At 48.6% G+C, this 22,487-nt stretch overlaps 1 protein-coding gene across 1 annotated transcript in view; it reads left to right on the forward strand.

Moving 5' to 3' along the window:
- The window catches only part of ADAP1 (ArfGAP with dual PH domains 1), a gene marked incomplete at both ends in the record, with an annotated part of 45,785 nt that overhangs the window by 3,471 nt on the left and 19,827 nt on the right, over window positions 1–22,487 (forward strand). Inside the window, 2 exons of the mRNA XM_084250871.1 lie at window positions 14,729–14,859; window positions 21,013–21,104. Of these exons, the coding sequence (XP_084106997.1) occupies window positions 14,729–14,859; window positions 21,013–21,104 (223 nt within the window). The remainder of the gene's footprint in view (window positions 1–14,728; window positions 14,860–21,012; window positions 21,105–22,487) is intronic.

Here is a 22,487-nt window from a genome sequence, read left to right on the forward strand (position 1 = left end):
TTTGACTGTTTGGGAAACCACCAGGTTTTCATTACCTGGTTTTGTGCTCGGGCTGCAAGCCAGCAGGACTCTCGTGCCTGCCCATCTGGTATGGAGGGCTGCTGCCAGCCACAAACACGTGCTCAGGGCTAAGGAGAAGCTGGAGACCTTTCCCTCTGCCCATGAACTTGGTGGCCCAGCACCTTTCCCTTCCTGCTCCCCAGCATAGAAGGTATGGTTACCCTGGTCTCAGATGCTGAGGGAGACTCACTCAGCTGAGCTTATCCCAGAGTGAATTCCCCAAGCTGCTGGGTTGACCGGAGCATGGGGTGGCTTCTCCCTGCACATGTGTGTGAGCTGGGCCTCTGCCCCAGATGCATTCTGGGTGGGGCGGTTATACTGCCCCATCCTCTAGCCCCTCACTCCTGGATTGCCACTAGCTTTAGACTCAGGCTAAACTGCCTGCGCCAGGAGCCTGCCAGTGGGTGCTTTACTTACCTGTTCGCTTTTTTCCACACCTGTGAGATGGTGCACCCCCTCCATTTCACAAATAAAAGAATTGGAAGGACTCTATTCCATGACGTCCCACTGTGTGGATGGACCATACTTTGTTTATCAATTCATCTGTTGACAGACACTTGGATCGCTTCCATGTTTAGCTATTGTGAATCATGCTGCACACGGGACAAACAAGTACAAATATCTGTTTGAGTTTCTGCTCCCAGTTCTTTTGGGCCTAGAATCAGAAGTGAATTGTTGGATTGTATGGTCATCTTGTCCTTTCCCCAGTACATATTCTTGGCTTTTTTGTCATAAATTAATTGACTTTATATGTGGATTATTTCTAGATTCTCTGTTCTGTTCTGCTGAATTATGTGCGTGTTTGTGCAAATACCATGTTGTTTTGATTACTATACTTTGTAGTACAGTTTGAAATCAGGGAGCATGATGCCTTCAGCTTTGCTTCTCTTTCTCAAAATTATTGTGGCTGTTCGTTTTCAAGATTGTTTTGACTACATGAAATCCCTTGACAGTCCATTTGAATTTTAGTATGGATTTTTTTTTTTAATTTCTGCAGAAACTGACATTGGGATTTTTATAGGGATTACATTGAATCTGTAGATCACTTTGAGTATTTTAACAATAATATCAAAATTTTGGGACATTTTAACAATATTAACTTTTCCAATCCATGAACATATTTAATGTTTTTCCATTTATATATGTTTCCATTAATTTCTTCAGCCGTGTCTTATAGTTTTCATTGTACAAATCTTTCATTTCCTTGACTGAGTTAATTCCTTAGTATTTTATTCTTTTTGATGCCTTTTTAAATGGAATTATTTAATCTTCAGATTGTTTATTATTTCTACATAGAAATGCCACTGATTTTTGTGTGTTAACTTGCATGCTCCTACCTTGCTAGATTTGTTTTTAAATTCTAACAGTTATTTTGTGGAATATTTAGAGTTGTCTGCATTTAAGATGATATCGCAAACAGATAATTTTATTTCTTCCTTTCCAATTTGCATATCTTAATTTCTTTTTTTCTTGCCTTGTGCTCTGGCTATAATTTTCAGTACTATGCAGAATAGAAGTTGTGAAAGTGAGCATTCTAGGTTGTCCCTGATCTTAGTGGAAATTTTTTCAGTCTTTAACCATTTGCGTATGCTATTTGATCTGGGATTGCCATATATGGCTTTTTTTTTGTTTTTTTGTTTTTTTGTTTTTTTGTTTTTTTGTTTTTTTTTGTAGAGGCATGTTTTACTTATTTATTTATTTATTTGTTTGTTTGTTTTGTTTATACATGCACTGGGTACAGTCAGAAGCGCGGGAGGGTGAGAGAATTCACCAGAGCCAGAGTGGGGAGCAGAGCAGAAGGACCGAAGTACACTGCTGAGGGGAGCAGCGGGCGGCAGGAGAGGTCTGTGCGCCATGTGGGACCCTCCTCCGGTGGCCGGGGAACAGCCGGGGATCGAACCGGCGCCACAGAGGCTGCGGGCAGCTTCGCAACCCAGCGCTCAACCGCTGCGCCACCGGGGAGGCCCCATATATGGCTTTTTTTATATTAAGGTAGTGTCCTTATATTCCTAGCTTCTTGGGTTTTTTTTTTTAATCATGAAAGGATGTTGAATTTTGTTAAATGTTTTTTTCTGCATCAATTGAGATGGTCATGTGGTGTTTTCCCTTGCCTTTTTTAGGTAGCATATTACATTGATCCATCCTTATATGTTTCAACAGCTTTGCATTCCCCTTGGTCTTGGCATATCATCCTTTTAACATGCTGCTGACTTCTGTTTCCTAGTATTTTTTTTTTTTTTAAAGGATTTGCCCTCTCCGAGGTTATTTATTTTTATTTATTTATTTTTTTAAAAGATTTTATTTATTCATGCATACAAGAACTGGGGTACAGGTCAGAGGTATGGGGAGTGAGAGGATTCACCAGAGACAGAGTGGGGAGCAGAACAGGCAGACAGACTGAAATACACTGCTGAGGGGAGCAGTAGGTGAGTCAGGAGAGGTCTTCTGTGCCATATGGGTAGCTCCATGGCTGGCCGGGGCTCAAACTCATGTTCAGAGGCTATGAATTGCTTCATCATGTGGTGCTTAACCCCTTGTGCCACCAGGGAGAACCTGTTTGCTAGTATTTTGTTGAGGATTTTGCATCAGTGTTCATAAAGGATCTTGATCTGTACTGTTCTCATCTGACTTTGGTATCAGGGTTATATTGGTTTATAGAATAATTTAGGATGTTATCTCCTCTGATTTCTTGGAAAAGTTTAAGAAGGATTTATATTGTCGATAGTTCTGAAAATGGTTTAGTAGAATTCACCAGTGAAGCAGTCACATCCAGAACATTTCTTTGTTTGGAGAATTTTGATTACTGATTTAATCTCCTTAGTTGTCCATCTATTCATATCGTCTTTTTTTTTTTTTGTCATTTAATCTTGGTAGGTTTAGTTTTGATAAGATTTGTGTTTCTAGGAATTTGTCCATTTCCTCTAGGTTATACAATTATTCATAATACACTTGCATTGTCCTTTTTATTTCTATAGTATTCTCAGCCACCTTTTCCTTTCTATAGAATTGATAGTTACGTCTCTCCTTTCATTTTGATTTTGATAATCTGAGTCGTCTCTCCTTTTTTACTCAGTCCATCAATTTTCTTGTTATTTTTTTAAAAAGCAATTTTTGGTTCATTGATTTTTATTTTTTCTTTTCTATTTCATTGATCTCTGCCCTAATCTTATCTCCTTCCTTTTGCTAGCTTTGGGTTTAGTTTGTTCTTTTTCTAGTTTCTTAAATTGTAAAGTTAGGTTGTTCGTTTGAGCTCTTTCTTGTTTTTGGATGACGGTATTTATAGTTATAAATTTCCCCTTTAGCACTGCTCTCACTGTGTCCTATAAGTTTGTACGTTGTGTTTTCATTTCTATTTGTCTCTGAGCATTTTCTAATCCCTTGTGGTTTCTCTTAGATACATTGGTTGTTTAGCTTCCACAATTTTGTGAATTTTCCAGATTTTTTATTGTTATTGGTTTCTAACTTCATCCTGTTGTGGTCAAAGAAGATACTTTATGTGATTCTTTTTTTTAATCTACTGGGACTTAACTTGTGGCTTGACATATGATCTATCCTAGAAAATGTCCCATGTGCTTTAAGAGAAATTATATGTTGTTGCTGTTCAATGGAGTGTTCTATGTATCTCTGTTAGATCTAATTACTTATTGTGTTGTTTAGGTCTTCTAAGTCCTCACTTATTTTTCATCTGGTTGTTCTGTCCATGTTGTGAGTAGGGTATAAAGTCTAGAAATGTCTGCTTCTCCCTTCAATTGTCAGTTTTTGCTTCTTATAGTTTATTTTATTTTTTAAAAAGATTTATTTATGCATACAAGAACTGGGGTACAGGCCAGAGTTGTGGGGGGGGGGGTGAGAGGATTCACCAGAGAGAGTGGGGAACAGAACAGGCAGATTGACCGAAATACATTGGTGAGGGGAGCAGCAGGCGAGTCAGGAGAGATTTACTGTGCCATGTGGGTATCTCCCTGACCAGGGATCAAAATTGTGCTGCAGTGGCTACGGATAGCTTCATAGGCTGCGTCTTGACCCCTTGCGCCACCAGGAGCCCCAGCTTCATATAGTTTAATGACCTGTCATTTGGTGTGTAAATGTTATAATTGTTATTATCTTCTTGCTTCATTGAGCCTTTACATATATCATATCCTTTGTATCTTGTAATTTCTTTTATTTCAAGTCTATTTTGCCTGATATTAGTATAACCAATAATATACTATTGTTATATGCTTTCTTTGGGTTACTATTTGTGTGGAATGTATTTTTCTATCCTTTAAATTGTAACCGTGGGGCCTCCCCGGTGGCGCAGCGGTTGAGCGCTGGGTTGCAAAGCTGCCCGCAGCCTCTGCAGTGCTGGTTCGATTCCCAGCTGCTCCCCGGCCACCAGAGGAGGGTCCCACATGGCGCACAGACCTCCTCTGTCGCCTGCTGCTCCCCTCAGCAGTGTACTTCGGTCCTTCTGCCTGTTCTGCTCCCCGCTCTGGCTCTGGTGAATTCTCTCACCCTCCCACGCTTCTGACTGTACCCAGTGCTTGTATAAACAAATAAATAAATCTTTAAAAAAAAAATAAATTGTAACCGTATGATATCTTTTGGATCTCTAGTCAGTCTCTTGAGGATAGCATATAGTAGGGTTATATGTTTTTATCCATTCTTCTATTCTCTGTCTTTTGGAGAAGTTAATACATTTACATTTAATGTAATTAACTCTAAGAAAGGACTTATTTCTGTCACGGTGCTATTTATTTTCTATATGTGCTATACCTTTTTGTCCCTCATTTCATGCATTTCTGTCTGCTGGATTTAGCTGATTTTGGCAATGCTTATATTCCTTCTTCATTTCCCTTTGTGCATATTCTATAGCTGTTTTCATTGTGGTCATCATGTGGGAATTTCATTTAACATCCTTAAATTATATATTCTAATTTGAATTTATAGTAGCTTAATTTCAATAATATGCAAAGATTCTTCTTTCACAGCTCTACCTTCTCTCCTGCCGGTTGTTGATATCAAAATTATACCTTCATGGGCCTCCCCGGTGGCGCAGCTATTGAGTGCTGGGTTGTGAAGCTGCCCGCAGCCTCTGCAGCTCCGGTTCGATCCCCGGCTGCTCCCCGGCCACCGGAGGAGGGTCCCACATGGCGCGCAGACCTCTCCTGTCGCCCGCTGCTCCCCTCAGCAGTGTACTTCGGTCCTTCTGCCTGCTCTGCTCCCCCCTCTGGCTCTGGTGAATTCTCTCACCCTCCCCCACTTCTGACTCTACCCAGTGCTTGTAAAAATAAATAAATAAATATTAAAAAAAAAAGTAACATACCATCGCTTTTAAAAAAAAATTATACCTTCATATATTGTATGCACCCAAAACATAAATTAATAATTCTTTTAAATTCATTAGTAATCTTAATTGTGTAGAAAACAAGATTTAGGACTACAATCCAATGTTAGAGTAATAGTAGCTTTTACATTAATATATATTACAAATATATTAGTCTCTTTTTTAAACAAAGATTTATTTATTTATGCATACAAGAACTGGGGTAAAGGCCAGAGGTGTGGGGAGTAAGAAGATTCACCAGAGACAAAGTGGGGAACAGAACAGGCAGACTTACTGAAATACACTGATGAGGGGAGCAGCGGGTGAGTCAGGAGAGGTCTGCTGCACCATGTGGGTAGCTCTCTGGCTGGGGATTGAATTCATGCTGCAGTGACTGCAGACAGCTTCATAGTTTGTGTCTTAACCCCTTGCGCCACCAGGGAGACCCTTAGTCTCTTAAATTATATAGAAAACCAAACAAAAAACCAAACCATTGTTTCAGTAATACCAGTGCTTATAATTGCTTCTGTATTTACCTTTATTGAGTTCTTTACTTCTCCACAAGCTTCAAGTTACTGTCAAGTGTCCTTTCATTTCACCTTGCAGACCTCCCTTGAGCATTTCTTATAAGGCAGTCTTTGTGGTTACAAACTCCCTCAGCTTTTTTTATCTGAGAATGTCTTGAGTTCTCCATCACACTGGAGGGCAGTTTTGCTGAATATAAGATTCTTGGCTGACATTTTTTTCTTTGAAAACTTTATTGGTTCCGTCTTCTGATCTCCAAAGTTTCTGATGAGAAATCTGCTGATAATTTTATCGAGGATTGTCTTGTATGTGACTAGTTTCTCCTGTCTCACTGCTTTTAAGATTTGTTCTTTATCTTTTGAAAGCCAATTTTACTGTATCTTGGTGTGAGTCTCTTTGAGTTCATTTACTTGGGATTCATTGCATTTCTTGGATGTTATATAGTCATGTGTCACTTAATGACATCTTGGTCAATGATGGACTGCCTATACAGTGGTGGTGGCAGTAGGTTAAAGCATATTGCCTAGGTTTAGAGTAGTCTTATTCCATGCAGATTTGTGTAGTTATAACTCTATGATGTTCATACGACGACAAGATCACCATTTCTCAGAATGTAAATTCATTGTTAAGTGACACGTGGCTGTATTCATATCACTCAACAAATTTGGGAAGCTTTCAGTCATTATTTCTTCAAATATCCCCTCTGTTCCTCGTGCCTCCTCCTCCTCCTCTTCCTCTTTCTCCTGGAACTCCTACACATACATACGTTAGTCTGCTTGTTGATATCTCACAGGTCCCTTAGGGTCTGTTCACTTTTCTTCAAAATTTCATTTTCATTCCATTCCTCAGACTCTTTGGCCTCCTATCTTTAAGTTCACTGATACTTTCTTCTGCCTGCTCAAATCTGTATTTGAATCCCTCTGTCAATCTTTCAGTTATTGTACTTTTCAGTTACAGAATTTCTTTCAGTTTCTTCCTAGACTTTCTCCCTCTGAATTGATATTTCCAATTTGTTTACGCATTATTTTCTTGGCTTTCTACACCTCTTCCATTCATCCTTTGAGCATCTTTAAGGCCATGTTTTAAAGTCTAATGTATCTATCATTAAGTCTTTCAAGGACATATCCTGTTGAATTATTATTTTCCTCTGAAAGGGCCATTTCCCCTTTCCTTGTATGCCTTGTGATTTTTTGTTGTTGTTGTTGTTGAACACTGGACATTTGAGTGTAATAATGTGGAAATTCTGGAAATCAGATTCTCCTCCTTTTCCTGGCAATGCTGATTTCTGTTATTTTTATTTATTTATATTTTTTAATATTGTAGGCTATCTTTGTGCTGAGGGTCAGCCTGAGGTATAAACAGTGTCTTCTGTCCTTTATGAATATACCTTTGGGCATGCTTTCTAATTTCCCCTGTATATGTGTCTGTGTTTTTTCAATGTCCCAGTCTTTAATGTCTGGTTCCCAAATAGGTAAGAGTTGAAAAAAAATTCAGGAGGCGGGAAAGGGTGCTAGGTCTTTAAATCCCCTGGAAGTCATGTTAGTTAGTGGGGAGGGATCTGAAACAGGTGAAAACGGTGGGTGCTGCCTCTTTATACCTCTGATCAGAAGTAGCCAGTGGGTGCTGCATTTTTGTACTCCTGATCAGAAGTAGCAATCAGCAATCAGAGCACAGTCCTTGATATTTGGAGAACAGGGTCTTTTTTCCCCACTCTAGTTCCTGCATGCTTGGTATTGGCTGTTCCTACAAACGTGTACATTTGCTTGCCATGTGGCTGGGAGGTGGAGGTGGGTGGTTGCCACTATTGTAGCTAATACTTACACTTGATATTGACCAAAATTAACTATAATTTACTGTCCAAACCTTCCCTTGGGCATCAGTAACCTTCAGCAGAATCCAGAGTTCCAAAATACTCACAGCTGAAAAATTCTGCCAGGGCACTTGTCTGGGTGGGGTGTGCTTCCTGCTCCACCATCTTCCCAGGATGACCAGTCAGTCCCGGCTATCAAGAGTAGTTTGATGGCCCAGAGATGAACAGCAGTGAGCTGGAATCAGGGTAGGGACTGGGACAGACTGGGCCTTCTAATACTGATCTGAAGTGCTTTCCTGGGGAGCATGGCAGCACGGTTGTGCTGATGTCTCTGAGGAACAGAGGTCGCAAGTGAAGAGCCTGCAGTGGGCTGCCCACCTCTTGACTCCAGCACAGGCATGGTGCCTTACTCTACCCCCACGGCAGTGTCCTAAGTGCCCTGTGTGAGCTTAGTAGGAATAAACCAGACCAGGCCTTTGCTCATGTGTGTGCATCCCAGTGAGGGAAGAGATAGGAGCAAGTGGCTGTGTCTAAGACAAAGCAGTGCTGTGATGGAAACAAACAGCGTGACAGTGGTGTGTGATGGCTACCCGGTCGAGCGCAGCCGGAGAAGGTAATGTTTCAGTTGACACCTGAATATGAAAGGAGTCGCATCCACAAAAATCTGGAGGAAGGACATTCCAAACTGATGGAATAGCTATCCAAACACCTCAGATTCAGGTCCAGCAGTTTAAGGAAAAGGAAGGCGTTAAATTGAATGTATAGAAGACTCTTGAACCTAGAGCACAGACAGCATCGAGGCCACCCAGGTTTAATGAAGTCTTGGATAGATAAGCACAGTGACTGGCAGCAGGGCCCAGAGTTGTCCCTCGAGAGGGAGCAGAGACCTGTAGTGAAAGCTGATAGGACTCTAGGCACAAAGTGGTTGATGAGAGTGTTATGTTTGACTGTTGCTGTTTTCCTCATGAAGGGCAAGGCCAGATCATTAGCCAAGGGGTGTTGGAGAATACACAGGAGATTGGAGAGGAAGGAAGTACAAAAGGCCATTTTGAGGAGGATCAACATTCAGTGGCCGTGTGGCTCACCCTCTGCCTGCTGTGGCGTGCCCGTAGGATCTGTGGTCCTGGATTAAACAGGCATCTTCTATGTGGTGGGGTGTTTTTCTCTAGAACATTCAGCTGGCTGGGCACAGACTCAGTGTTGCATGACAGAGGAGGAGTTGGCAAAGTGGGGAGTGAGTGAAGACATGGGGGTGATGAGAGAAAGGTGGGGTAGGCAGCAATGCTGAGTTGGGGAGTATGGAGTTAAGGAAGATGACAAGGGTAGGGCATGGCCTTGAGTATGGCTGTGGTCAGGGGAAGGGTCCTTGGAAGTGGGGATATTATTGAAATGTGACTGAGGAGAGGTGGGTAAGAAGTCAGGGTGCTGGGGTATCTGGGGTTGTCTATGGGGGTGGCAGGTGAGGTGACTCAGGGCCCACGTGAGATTTTGTGTTGAAGGGAGAGGTCAGGAGGCCACTGTGTCCAGAGCAGAGCAGGGAGATGAGCTGCATGTTTATGCTGGGAAGCCCCCTCTGAGGGAGGAGCGTGAACAACACAGAAGCTTTGGAATCATCCAGAATCACATGGGCGGTTTAGGGTGGCGGTGGTATGGTGGGGAATGGTCAAATCCCGGCGCTGAGGACAGAGGGAGGATACTGGGATTTTAGCCAGTCCTGGAGGGAGGAGGATGACCCACAGAAACAGGCAGGCCGGGAGCAGTCGGAGTGAGGACCAAGCGCTCAGTTGGTGTGGCCTCTAAGTGGGGATGGGAGGGCTCAGGGGAGTCCTGGAGGAGAGAGGCTGGGGGTGGACACCAGGTGGAAAGCTGCTGCCAAGGTGTAAATGTTTATTTTCTTAATTGAGGTGAAATTCACATAAAATAAAATTTGTCCATAAAAATGAATAATTTCGGTGGCACTTAGAGCATTCCCAATGTTGTGTGACCACCTCCTGGATCTAGCCTAAAACAAGGGTGACAACCAGGAGAGCAGAGATCCTAGCAAGGAGAGGCTGCAGGTGCGCCCTGTCCAGGAAGGATGGTGGGGTGGTGGGGATGAAGCAGAAGGGGAGGGGCTGGGGGGCCAGGACAGAGTCCTTGGGAGGCTACCTGGAAGCTACCTGGAAGGTAATGGGCTCCCGGTAATGGAAATCTGGCAGCATGAGTGGGTGCTGACAGGAGTGACCCAGGAGAGGGCCACTGAAAGTGTGGGAGACAAGAAGGAATGTGCTGGAAGGAGGCCCTGGTCCAGGCAGGAGGTAAGGGGTCTGGAGAGCTAGCAGCGGGGGGTCAGGGTCATGTGCTCTCAGTGGAAAGGGAGCCAGGGACCCCTGCTGCGGGGGAGGCAGGTGGGGCGAGAGGGGAAGGTTTGTGCCTCAATCTTTGGGGCCCATCCAGTGTGCAGAGCATGTCTTCAGTGATGGGAACCCTTGGAGCACAGAAGCAAACTGCCCGCCCTGCTGGAGAGTAGCTTCCAGAGGAGGCAGGACTCACAGGCCAGTGAACACCCGCTGTGTTGTTGGGCAGTGATGACGGAGGAAAAGGAGAAAGTACAGGGGCACCCCACCTGGACTGCAGGGTTGGGTGGGTGGGGAAGGGTAACCTTTGGGATAAGTACTTTCTTTGAACCCTACGCCTGTGCCCCACTTCCCCACCATAGCTGTCCATCTGCCTCTGGCCTGGAGCCAGCAGACTGGCTGTCACCCCAGGATCTCAGCCCTGCTCAACACTGGGCCTCAGCCTTGGGAGGGGCAAAGGGCCACGGCACTCTGCCAGAGCTGCAGTTCTATCGCAAGTCCCCTCCACTGGACCTTGGCCGAGGGCACACCCTGACCTGCTGGCTTAGCCCCAGCGTGTTCCTCACCTGCCTGGTGGCTCAGTCCATCTCCCTCTCCCGGAAATGGTGAACGGCTGAGTCACCTCCGAGCGCCCTGGCAGAAGGCAGGACAGATGGAGAGCAGTGACAGCCCCAGGGGAGCCAGGGGGAAGCGAGAGGATGGATGAGGGGCAGGGGGAGGGGCACCCGGAGGGTCTGCCCTTGGGTGGCAGGGGCTGTCACCCCACCTCAGAGAAGGCGCTGCGCATTGATGTTGGTAGGGGCTGGGGCAGGAGTGAACATGGAGACCTGGAAGGAGAGATCTGGAGGTGACCCTGAGCTATAGACCCCTTTAAAGTCAGGGTTCTTGATTGAGAAGCTTTCTAAGTCCCAGAGGCACAGGCCCAAGGGTGGCATTTCAGGCATGTAGTGTGTGGACAGTGAGTTCTGAGAGCAGGTGGACTGTGGGCCCAACTGGCGACCCAGAGTGGCCCTGGACTGGCTCCCATCCTTCCACCTTTAGTATTTTTGAAGCACCTTGAGTGGGCGAGACCTGTGGTCACCACATGACATTTGTGCGTTCGGTGCTGTTCTGTGCACTTCATGTGTACTGGGCATCTCAGTGTCCACTTTACAGGGGAGAGACTGGGCACAGAGCAGGTAAGTACTTGCCTTAGGACACACAGCTAGGAAGGATGAGAAAGCTAGGAAGGAGGGCCTCCCCGGTGGCGCAGCGGTTGAGCGCTGGGTTGCGAAGCTGCCTGCAGCCTCTGCAGCACCAGTTCGATCCCCGGCCACCGGGCGAGGGTCCCACATGGTGCGCAGACCTCTCCTGCCGCCCTCTGCTCCCCCTCAGCAGTGTACTTCGGTCCTGCTGCCTGCTCTGCTCCCCGCTTTGGCTCTGGTGAATTCTCTCACCCTCCCACGCTTCTGACTGTACCCAGTGCTTGTATAAATAAATAAATAAATAAATAAATAAATAAATAAATAAATAAATAAATAAATAAAATCTTAAAAAAAAAAACAAAAAACCAAACCCATTTGGTTTATGGTCTACGCAGCTCTGGGGAGGAGAGGCTGGGTGGGAATCCTTCCAAGGGCCTCCCCTGTGAGAAAGCAGGGTCTGAGGCAGCTCAGGCTGAATGCGGGCTGGTGCCCAGAATGCTTCCTGTCCTCCCAGCACCCGCAGCCTGAGAGTCTCCAGTGCGGGTAAACACTCGGTCACAGTGGGGTGTTCACTGTCCTTGTCCTGCTGGAAGCCCTGGGCTGGAGGTTGGTCTGTGGCTCCCTGACCCCAGGGTCCTTCTGTTTCCTACCCCCAAGGAGGCTCAGAGCAGGGGATGTGATCTTCACACCCAAGCCCCCATGCGGCCCGCCCTCCGGGGTCCCCCCCATGCACAGGCTCTGCCTTCTGTTAACCTCAATATGTCAGAGTCCTGACTTCCGGCCACGGCCAAGCCCACAGGTCAAAGTGCCTCCCTATGTCAACCCTCACGGTGGTGGGGGTGGAGGGACTGGTTGTTCCTTTGGTGTTCCTCAAGCAGCCCCCCTGAGTGGGGAGGGACCTTGGAGAAGAGGCTTGTAAAGCGGTGCCGCAGTCTGGGCACCGTGCGTGCATACCAGGTGGCGTACAGCGTGTGTGTGGGGCGGGTGTCTTGGCGTTGCATGGTGATAGCAAGCCAGCAAGTAAAGGAAAATGGCCAGGACCGGCAGGTGTGGTGAAGAAACATGAGGGGTCTTGTGAATGGGGGCACCTGGGGAGGGTCCCAAGTGAGGGTAACATTGGAGCAGAGAGGTGCATGGGAGGATGATGCCATGGTGGGGGGCGCCCCCCTGAGGCAGAGAAGTGTTGAGAAGCACTACTAGTTCCAAACAGAAAGTCAGTGTCATGTGCATCTGAAGGTCCTGCCTGGCTTCCGGGCCAGTGGCCTGTGGGCGGGCAGCAGAGGGGTGTGGAGAAAAGTGAGGAAGCCAGATGAACTCATCTGGCTGTGGTGGGCCCCTTCACTCACAGCTCTTCTATGTTGGAAAGGACCCCAAATCAAGGCTCTGAGGCCTCAGGGTCTGGACTGTTTGCTGCCCACCCCTGCTCTCCCTAGCTCTAACTGGGAGCCACTGAAGTCAACCAACACCAGTGCAGGGAGGAGGCTGGGACGGGGCCTCCTGGTGACCTTGAGGACCAGCCTCCCTGTCCCTTGGCCAGGAACCTATACCTGGGGGGGTACACTCCCCCCCCCACCACTAACCCAGACCCACCAGAAGCCCCTTCCTGTACCAGCCAATCTCCATAAATGGCCAGCATGACCCTCCCACACACACACATGGCCATCACTGCAGGAGGTAGGGGCTTAGGGTGCCACAAGCCCACCACGGAGTTTGCCCGAGTGAGGGCTCAGGGGCCTGGAGAATGACACGGCTGTTTTTCTCCCCAAACTTCTCCATTCTGTGTGCCTCTCAGAAGCCATGTCCCTTTGCTTCCTCCCCTAGAGCCAGTTCCTGGTCCCTGCAGTTGCCACAGGGATGGGACAGTGTGAGCTGGGCTGTCAGGGCGGCAAGTGAGGAGCCTGTACATAGAACCACACACCTCTGCACACGGGTGTGGCCGGGTGCCCCTGGCTGGCTGCCAGTCAGGGAGTGGGAGCAAGGCCACCCCCCAGCCCCTTGGGTTCAGGACCCGGGGTGCTTGCCCCCATTACAGGCCCACACACCCACATATGCACATTCATACTCACATGCCCTTATACACACATGTGCACACTTACAGTGCATGTCCCTACACACTCACCATACACACCCTATATACAGAACCTACACATGTACCCTCTCACATGCACAACCCTCCAAACAGACACACACAGGCACAGCCTGTCTTAGTGTGCACACACTCATGTGTACCTCTGCACACTCACAATGCACCCCTACCTACATATCATGTGCCTGGCTCTACAAACATATCCAAACATACACACCCTAAACACACATTCATGCATGCACACTCCTACGTGCATGCCTCTGCACACATGTACACACTCCTCGCACACTCATGATGTACACACTTGTGCATGCACACCCCACAAACAGACATGCACACTCCAGTGTACACTCTCACAGTGGCCCACAGTGTACACTCTCACAGTTAGCTTCTGAGGAGCGGCTCTGACCTGCCTCGCACTGGGGTGACCTCTTTAGAGGTCCCCGAGGGAGGGGCAGGGCTCCGTTCTCAGGAGGGCAGGGGGCTGGGCTGAGCTGGCCCGCACTGGGACAAGCCACCTGGTAGCTCTGGCTTATCACAGAGGAAAGTTCAGACCCCAGACGGGGCATCCACCCAACTGACATGTTCCAGGGTCTGAGGTTCCTGGGCACCTTGGGCTGGAGTGACTTGGGGGGATCAGCACTGTGCTTTTAGATGGATGGGGGGACTATTGGTGTTTTGGGGGTGGGCACAGCCCAGGCCCCCTGGGCTCCCAGAGAACTCTCCTCAGCCAGAATCATGGGGCAGCCGGATCCAGGGAAACCTTTACTTACTGCGGAAAGTCTTCTGGAGGTGACGCACCCCTGCAGGAGGCTGCGCTCTTTGGGGCTTGTCCCAGCAGCTGCAGTCCCCTTCCTTGCGCATCACCCTGGGATTTACAAAACTGGGAGAAAAATACCTCGGTGCCCCCCCCCCCCGCCTATCACCTCAGTTTATTAAGCTGTATCCTCCTCAATGCAAAACATTTCAAACCCGACGTCCCATTTAGATTCAAGATTGTTAGCGTCTTGTTGCGCTGCCACGTCTACAAGCACACAGGGATTTTTGTCGACCCTTTTCAAGTAAAGCCATCAAGATGTATCACCCCTAATTGTGTCCTTGTCACATGGGACAAACTCGACACTTGGGGCTGGCATCTAGCGCCCTGCCCTGTGCATGCTTAGATTTCTGTCATCTCCATTTGTTCCCTCAGGACGTCCAGGGGGCCTCCATCCCCAGGGGCAGCTGGGATGATGGGGTGGGGCTGGTCATTGGAAGCTTAGGGTCTACAGAGTGGAACTTAGTCTCCTGTTGCACAGATGGGGAGACTGAGGCCAGAAAGAGGCCTCTGTGGGGTTAGGGCTTCCCTGGTCCAGTGCTGTCTCCCTCTGGGGTTGACCCTCTGGGTTAGCCCTCTATGGACACCTGATCTTTGCCTTCCAGATCCTGACTGGGCCTCCTACACCCTGGGAGTGTTCATCTGCCTGAGCTGCTCCGGAATCCACCGGAACATCCCCCAGGTCAGCAAGGTGAAGTCTGTCCGCCTGGATGCCTGGGAAGAGGCCCAAGTGGAGGTACTGTGGGCGGGGTGGGGGGGCAGGGGTGGGAGGAGACCTGGCCAGTCCCACTGCCACCTTGGGTGACCTCATTTCTGGCCCTTCTTGGTGGGGGACACCTTGAGGCTCCCTTCATTCCCGGTGCTCCAGACTCACTCCTGACTAACCTCTAAGGGGTCAGCACTGCTCCAGAGGGGTTCAGGCTGGTGGGGACCTGAGGGGAGAGGTGGGCCAGGGCATTGGGAAGCCCAGGGCCAGCTGTCAGGACCTCAGCCCCTCCTATGTTCAACCCCCTGCACCCCATCCTCTGGCTGACTCCTTCCCTGACTCCCTCTTGGGGAGCTGCCGAGCGATAAGCAAGGGAAGGGTCACAGAGGGACGGCTCATCTGTCCTCGCTGGCGGTGCCTGGGGCTCCAGCGCCATCTCCCACACCTGGCATTCAGGGGCCACTGTGTGGAGAAGCTGTGCAGGGTGACAGGCCCTCTCAGTTTCAGGGTTTTATTGCAAATTGCTGTGGGAAGCCCACGGTCACACATGTCAAGCCCTCGCTTTCTACCCACGCATTTATCCACCTACCCTTCCATCCATCAGCCCATCCTTCTATCCATCCATCCGTTCTTGCACCCTCTTCACTCAGCAGCCGTCCATTATCCATCATCCATCTCGCCCCTGTCTATCGAGCCTGTTTCAGGAGATTTGGTGGGGTCGTTGGCCCGAGAAGGCTGGAGGGAGGGAAGGGAATGAAGCAGACACCAGGTAACAAGCCACTGGGCAGGGGGTGGTGACTCAGATTGGGGTGGCGGGTGAGGTCCCATGTCCTGAACAAAGTGGAGTGGGACCAGGGCACAGGCTGGGAGACAGCATTCCAAACTGGGGTGTCACTGTGGAGAATGTGCAGTGGGTGAGTTGGGGAAATCCTGACCCCTGTTGGAGCTGTGGTGGGTGGGGCGAGCTGGGCCAGGAGCCAGCAGCAAAGCCCCCTGCTATTTGAGAGTCAAGGGCCTTAGGAGGCCGGTGGCCACCCAGTGAGACTGACAGTGCTATGGAGGTGGGGGCCATTCCCAGGGGACTTGCTAGGAATGCAGGGTCTGGCTGAGGCCAACTGCTGGGTCGAATCCGCATTAACAAGCCACCCAAGCACACAAAACCTTCACTCTCTTGTTGTTGGGAACAGCCAGACTCAAGTGGTCAGGAAAGTGTTGGAGGCCCCCATGGTGGCACGATGGAGGTTCTGGGGCCAGGCTAAAAAAGGACATACCTGGTGTGAAGCCATGTAAGGAAGGGGGGGATGGGACCCCAATGGCATGTGTGGTAGGAAACCCCCCACTCTACCCGTGAACACTCATGAGGAGGTTTGCAGAGAGACTGGGGAGCTGGTGCCAGCAGTGGCTGTGTAGGGAGCAGGGAGAAGGTGGGGTGCGGTGGAGGGAGGGCATGGGGACTAGAGCGGGAGAAAGTAGGGGGTGAGGTGGTGGGGCACAGATGGGGTAGGAGGGAGAAGGTAGGGGGAGAGGCAGGGAGGGAAAAGTGGGGCTGAAGGGAGGAGGTAATGGGGAGAGGAGATTGGCTTTGCTTCATTTCCTTTACATTATCAGTCCTTCTACTCTGTATTAAAACACAGGGCGCTCTCCAAGGGGCCTGAGGGTGCTAGACCGCCATGAGAGGCTGGGTCTCTCCCTGCCTTCTGAATGTGTGAAAGGGGGGATTGCTATTCCTGGACTGGGGGAGAGGGACTGTGAGCCCCCTGTGAGACCGGCCCAGGCCCCCACCTCCCCAGAGAGCACAGTGGGAGTGGCTGCAACACCCCGGGCCAAAGGGCTTGCTGAGCTGCACACATGGATTCATGTCTCTTCCCTTCCTGTTTCTTTTTTCTTTTTTTTTAAAAAAAGATTTATTTATTTATACAAGAACTGGGGTACAGATCAGAGGCGCGGGAGGGTGAGAGGATTCACCAGAGAGAGCGGGGAGCAGAACAGGCAGACGGACCGAAGGGGAGCAGCGGGTGAGACAGGAGAGGTCTGCCGCGCCGTGTGGGAATCTCCCTGGCCGGCCGGGAATCGAACCTGCACTGCAGAGGCTGCGGACAGCTTCACAGCGCTGCGCTCAACCCCCTGTGCCACCAGGGAGACCCCTTCCTGTTTCTTTTTATGTATTTTTCCCCCCAGAATTTTACATTCTTCTCTAATCTCTTTTTAAAAACAAGCTTTATCATGCTATAACCCATGTGCCATCCACTTTACCCAGAGTGCCCTACTCAGAGGCGTCCAGTCTCTTCTCTGACCTGCAACCACCCACCACGGTCACTGTGAGAGTTGTCATCCCCCTGGAAGAAGCCTGCCGCCCTCATCTGCCCAGTTTCTGTCCTGGGATCTGCTGGCGGTGGGTGTGAATGTAAACAGGGTTGTAGGATGTGTTTTTCCTGACCGCCCCTACACTGAGTGTTTTCCACATTCTTCCGTGTCATACACGTCAGAGCTCCATGCCTTTGCACACACCGTGCATGGTGGTGATGGAGCGCGTCTTTCTATCAATCACCTCCACCTTGCTCGTGTGTTGGGGTAATTCGGTCGCCTGCACACAGGAGTGGGTGGACAGGGTTGGGAGAGCAGCAGTGAGAGGGGGGTCCCCCGCCCCGGGTTTCCAGATGTGGGCTCCCCTGGGGAGCGAGGACTCTGCTGGTCATCAGCAATGCACAGTGACCTGGTGTGGACACTTCCTCACGGCCCCTCCGCAGCACACGGGCAGGTTAGTCTTTCCCCACCGTGACCTCCGAGCCGTGAGCAGCCTCGCAGATGCTTCATTTCGTCAAGTGGCATTTATTGGAAACCTAAATTCCTAGAAAGTGAAGTACAAGGTCACAGGCTACGAGCCGGTCACCCTTGAGAGTTTGCCAAACTTCCCAGCGGAGCTGCTTCTAGGTCCTCAGTGTGTGACACATGCTCAGGACTTTCTTTACGGACTGAGCAGCGAAAACCCGTGTCCTGTGGAGTCTTCAATCAGCACTTTCTCATCTCGAATGGAGTCGAGTCTCTCTTGATGTCGGGGAATACTTGTGTTTTTTCCTCTGTGACGAGAAGGTGGCTCCGGGCCGCATTTCACTGAGTGTTAGTTGCTCTTTATCTACCAGGGGGTTTAACCTTTGGAGACAGTAGCTGAAGACTTTTTTTTCTAGATTATTTGTCTGTTGACTCTGGTCAGGGTGGCTTTTGCAATGGAAACTTTGTCACTTTGATGTACTCAAATTGATCAACCTTTTCTTTTGTGGTTTTAGGGGTTCTAGCATGCTCAGGCCTGCTGTACCCTAGGATTTTTTTTCAGACCAGCTTTATTGAGATTTAATTCACATACCATACAGTTCACCCTTTTGAGGAGGACAATTTTAGTATATTCACAGGCCAGCGACCATCACCGCTATCTAATTTCAGAACATTTTCATATCCCCAAATAAACCCTGTCCACGTCCCCAGCCACTCCCCATTTCCCCTCCACCCCAGCCCCGACTCAAGTAGAAAGACCAGTTTCTGTCGCTGTGGACCTGCCCATTCTGGACTTTTCATAGAAATGGGATCACACAACACAGGGCTGCCGTCGTTCACCCAGCGTGGAGTTGTCAAGGTTCCCTGTGCTGCACATGGGTCCTGCTTTGCTCCACTTTTTGGCTGAATAGTCTCTCTTGTGTACACACCAAGTTTTGTTGATCTACTCCGTTGTTTAGGGACATTTGGGTTGTCTTATTTTTTCAGCTATTGTGAATAATGCTGCTGTGAACATTCATTGTGATTTTTAAAGTGGGATTTGTGTTCCCATCGGTGGTATATGAGGATTCCAATTTCTCCACATCTGCACTTATTACTGTCTGTCTTTGATTTTAGCCATCCTAGGGGGTGAAATGGTATCTCCTTGTGGTTTGATTTGCAGTTTCCTAATGACTAATAATGTTGAGCATCTTTTCATGTGCTCCTTGGCCTCTTGTATATCTTTGAAGATGTGTTCATTCAAATCCTTTACTCATTTTTAAAATGGCTTAGGTGTCTTTATTATTGAGTTAAGGGTTTTTTTTTAAGGGATATATATATATTTAATACATCTATAATATATAGACTGGACACTGGTCCCTTATCAGTTACAGTATTTGCAATAGTTTTTCTCATTCTGTGGGTTGTCTTTTAACTTATTTTTTTTTTAATGAAAGAGTACAGATTATATCCTTGTGTGCTCTCTATGTAATTTTCAAAAACATTGAGGTGAAAGTCACATAACATAAATTTACCATTTTAAAGTGAACAATCCAGTGGAATTTAGTGCATTCACAATGTAGTCAACCATCACTTGTATCTAGTTCCAGAACATTCCATTACTCAGAGGAGACCTGTCCCTACTAGTGTCCCCCCAGCCTGTGGCACTCACCACTCTGCCTCTTCTTTGTGGATTTGCCTGTTCTGGACACATCACAGAGTAACAACTTTTGTGTCTGACTTTTCTCATTGAACATTATGGCTCAGCACACTGTCTTGATGGTATCTTTTCTCTGAAGCACAAAAGTTTTTAATCTTAATGAAGTCCCATGTGTTTCTTTTGTTCTTATGCTTCTGCTTTTGGTGTCATTATCTGAGAATCCATTTCCTAATCTAAAGCCATGAAAACATGCTATTTTTTTTAACGTTATTTAAGATGCTCTATGATTTTTATCAACTGTTTTTATTGTTTAATCTTAGAGATTAAATATTTGATTCAATCGGAATTAATTTTACTGAAAGGCATATCCCACTCAGCTTTTTCTCTGAGGGGGTACCTGTTGTGCCAACCCCACTGATAATCGACAGATGTCCTCCCCTTGATTGGAGACGCAGCATCACTGTGTATGACCCCGCCCATGTCTTTGGAGCCATATCTAGACCTCTGTTTGCTTCACTGAGTTAGGTTTTCTAGTCGGTATCCATTTTATTTGTGATGCCATTCTACCGTGTTGTAATATAGGATGGGGAGTCTTCATTTTTCAGAATTTTCTGGTGTGTATTTTTACTTGTTAGTTTACAATTGAACTTTAAAATCACTGTTAGCTTTCAAATATTCTATTCCTTTTTTTTTTTTTGAGGACTGCAAGTAAATATATAGATTAACATGAGATGACGTATTTCCCATCTCCCCACCAAGAATGTACCAGGTCTTTGAGGTATCTTAGCAATCTTTAGGAGCACATGAAATTCCTCTTCACAGACTTTGAACATTTTTTATTACGCTGATTCTTAGGTAGTTGCCTGGCTGTTATCATACATAGGGTCTTTCCTCTTATGCATATCTCCTAGCTGACTGATGTTCTATATAGAAAAGCCATTGACTTTAGAATTCTAACTCTAAAGAGGCGCCAGCCTTTTGTTGAAGTGTTACTGTGATTTTTTTTTTTTCTAATTGATTTTCTTGGGTCCTTCATGTTCAGGATCCTCTGGTTCTCAACACATGATGACTTTAGAGGGCAGGATTATTTTAGTCAGGTGGAGGGTGGGTTAGGCAGATTGCAGGGTTAGACCCCAGACCCCTCACTCCACCCCTTGCCCTTGAGGCCTCCGTGCAGTCAGGACTTTGGCCTCCCTCCCACTCCCCACACTCAGCCGCTCTTAGGGCCTCTCCTCCAACATGCCCAAGTGCTCTGACCCCAGGCCCTTTGCACATGCTGTTTCCTATGCTAGAGACACCCTGGCATGTGACCTCCTGAGAGCCTTTCTCCTCTCCCAGGTAGCTCACTTTAACACCAAATGGCATGTTGTTCCTTAGCAGTGTTCACAGTATGTGCTCAAGCCCTTGAGCTCTTGACCTCTGCCATCTGTCTGGGCCTTGCTTGGGTCTCCTTGCTCACAGGTCACTCGTGGTGCCTGGCCCATTAGCTGCAAGCTGCATGAGGCAGAAAAGGGCATCTCAGGCAGCAGGCACAGGTCTGCCCTGGGGTGCCAGCCTTGGGTGATTGGGGGACTGAAGGTGGGACAGAGCTCAGTCACCCTCCCAAGGAGGGGGATATCTTCTTAGTCACTGGCTTTCTGGAGAGACACTGGGCCCCTTCCACCTATCAGGGTTTCCTGGGGGCAGTAGCAGGGAAGCTCTGAGCAGCAGAGGTCAGTCTGTCAGGGTCCTGGGGTCTCCCTTGCCTCGGTGCTGACCAGCACTCTCTCTTGTAGTTCATGGCCTCCCATGGGAACAACGCTGCGCGAGCCACTTACGAGTCCAAAGTGCCGTCCTTCTACTACCGGCCCACGTTCACCGACTGTCAGTAAGTAACAAAGGGGCTTTGTCAGAGCTGCTGTTGACAGCCGAGAGCCCTGGAGTCCAGCTGGGTGGCTCCGAAGATGGCTCCAGGACCCGTGGGCAGCAATGGGCAGGGGGCCCAGAGGGCTTGGGTAGGTGGGTTGGCTGGCTCTGCTCTGCTGGGTGTGGGTTCTTGGGGGCTGGCCTGAGGGAGGGAGGGGATGCACATTTTGCAGTCAGTTTGCTGGTCCATGTCTACTATGGCTTAACTGCAGCTTGGAGATGAAACCATTCTGGGTTTTTTGTTTTGTTTTGTTTTTTAATATTTATTTTTATTTATTTGTTTGTTTGTTTATTTATACAAGCACTGGTACAGTCAGAAGCGCGGGAGAGTGAGAGAATTCACCAGAGCCAGAGCAGGGAACAGAACAGGCAGAGTGACGAAGTACACTGCTGAGGAGAGCAGCGGGCGGCAGGAGAGGTCTGCGTGCCATGTGGGACCCTCCTCCGGTGGCCGGAGAGCAGCCAGGGATCGAACTGGCGCTGCAGAGGCTGCGGGCAGCTTTGCAACCCAGCGCTCAACCGCTGTGCCACCAGGGAGGCCCAGATGAAACCATTCTGTATCCCCCTTTTTGACAAGGTCCCTGAGGGCCAGAGTATGTTTCCCAGAGTGGCAGAGATCCTGATGGACAAGCTGGGAGCTTGTCCGTTGCAGGCAGGGCTCACACCTGCTCCCAGGCAGGCCACTGGGACATTCCTTCTTGGAAGGGGGTGAGGACCCAGTCTGCCCATCTCCCGGCCTGCCATGTCCAAGACCTGGGAGAGAGGTCTCTGGGAGAGAGTTCACTGAGTTTCCATGCCCTGGCTCAGTTCCAGCCTGACCTGTGCAGCACCTGCCTCATGTTGCCTCAGCCTTTGTCTCCTCTTTTTTTTTTTTTTTAAGATTTATTTATTTATACATACAAGAGCTGGGGTACAGGCCAGAGATGCAGGGGGTGAGAGGATTCACCAGAGACAGAGTGTGGAACAGAACAGGCAAATTGACCTAAGTATACTGCTGAGGGGAGCAGCAGGCCAGGCAGGAGAGGTCTGCTGCACCATGTGGGTTTCTCCCTGGCTGGCTGGGGATCAAACTTGTGCTACAGAGGCAGCGGATTGCTTCATACTGTGGTGCTTAACCCCTAATGCCACCAGGGAGGCCCCTTTGTCTCCTCTTGACTGGCTCTGTAAGCTAACTGCTCCTTGGCCACCCTGTGCATCCCCTGAAACTCCAGGCTGCTGCATGCTCCTGTTTCTCATTCTGCTTAAGTAGGCTGGGGGCTCCCTTTAGCAGGTAGTTTGGGTGCTGGTCAGTGGGGTTCTGGTTGCTGCAAGGGGATGCATGTCCAAATTCCAGGCCACTCCACTG

Source organism: Talpa europaea (genome assembly GCF_964194135.1).
Source record: "Talpa europaea genome assembly, chromosome: 12".
NCBI classification, from domain to species: Eukaryota; Metazoa; Chordata; class Mammalia; order Eulipotyphla; family Talpidae; genus Talpa; species Talpa europaea.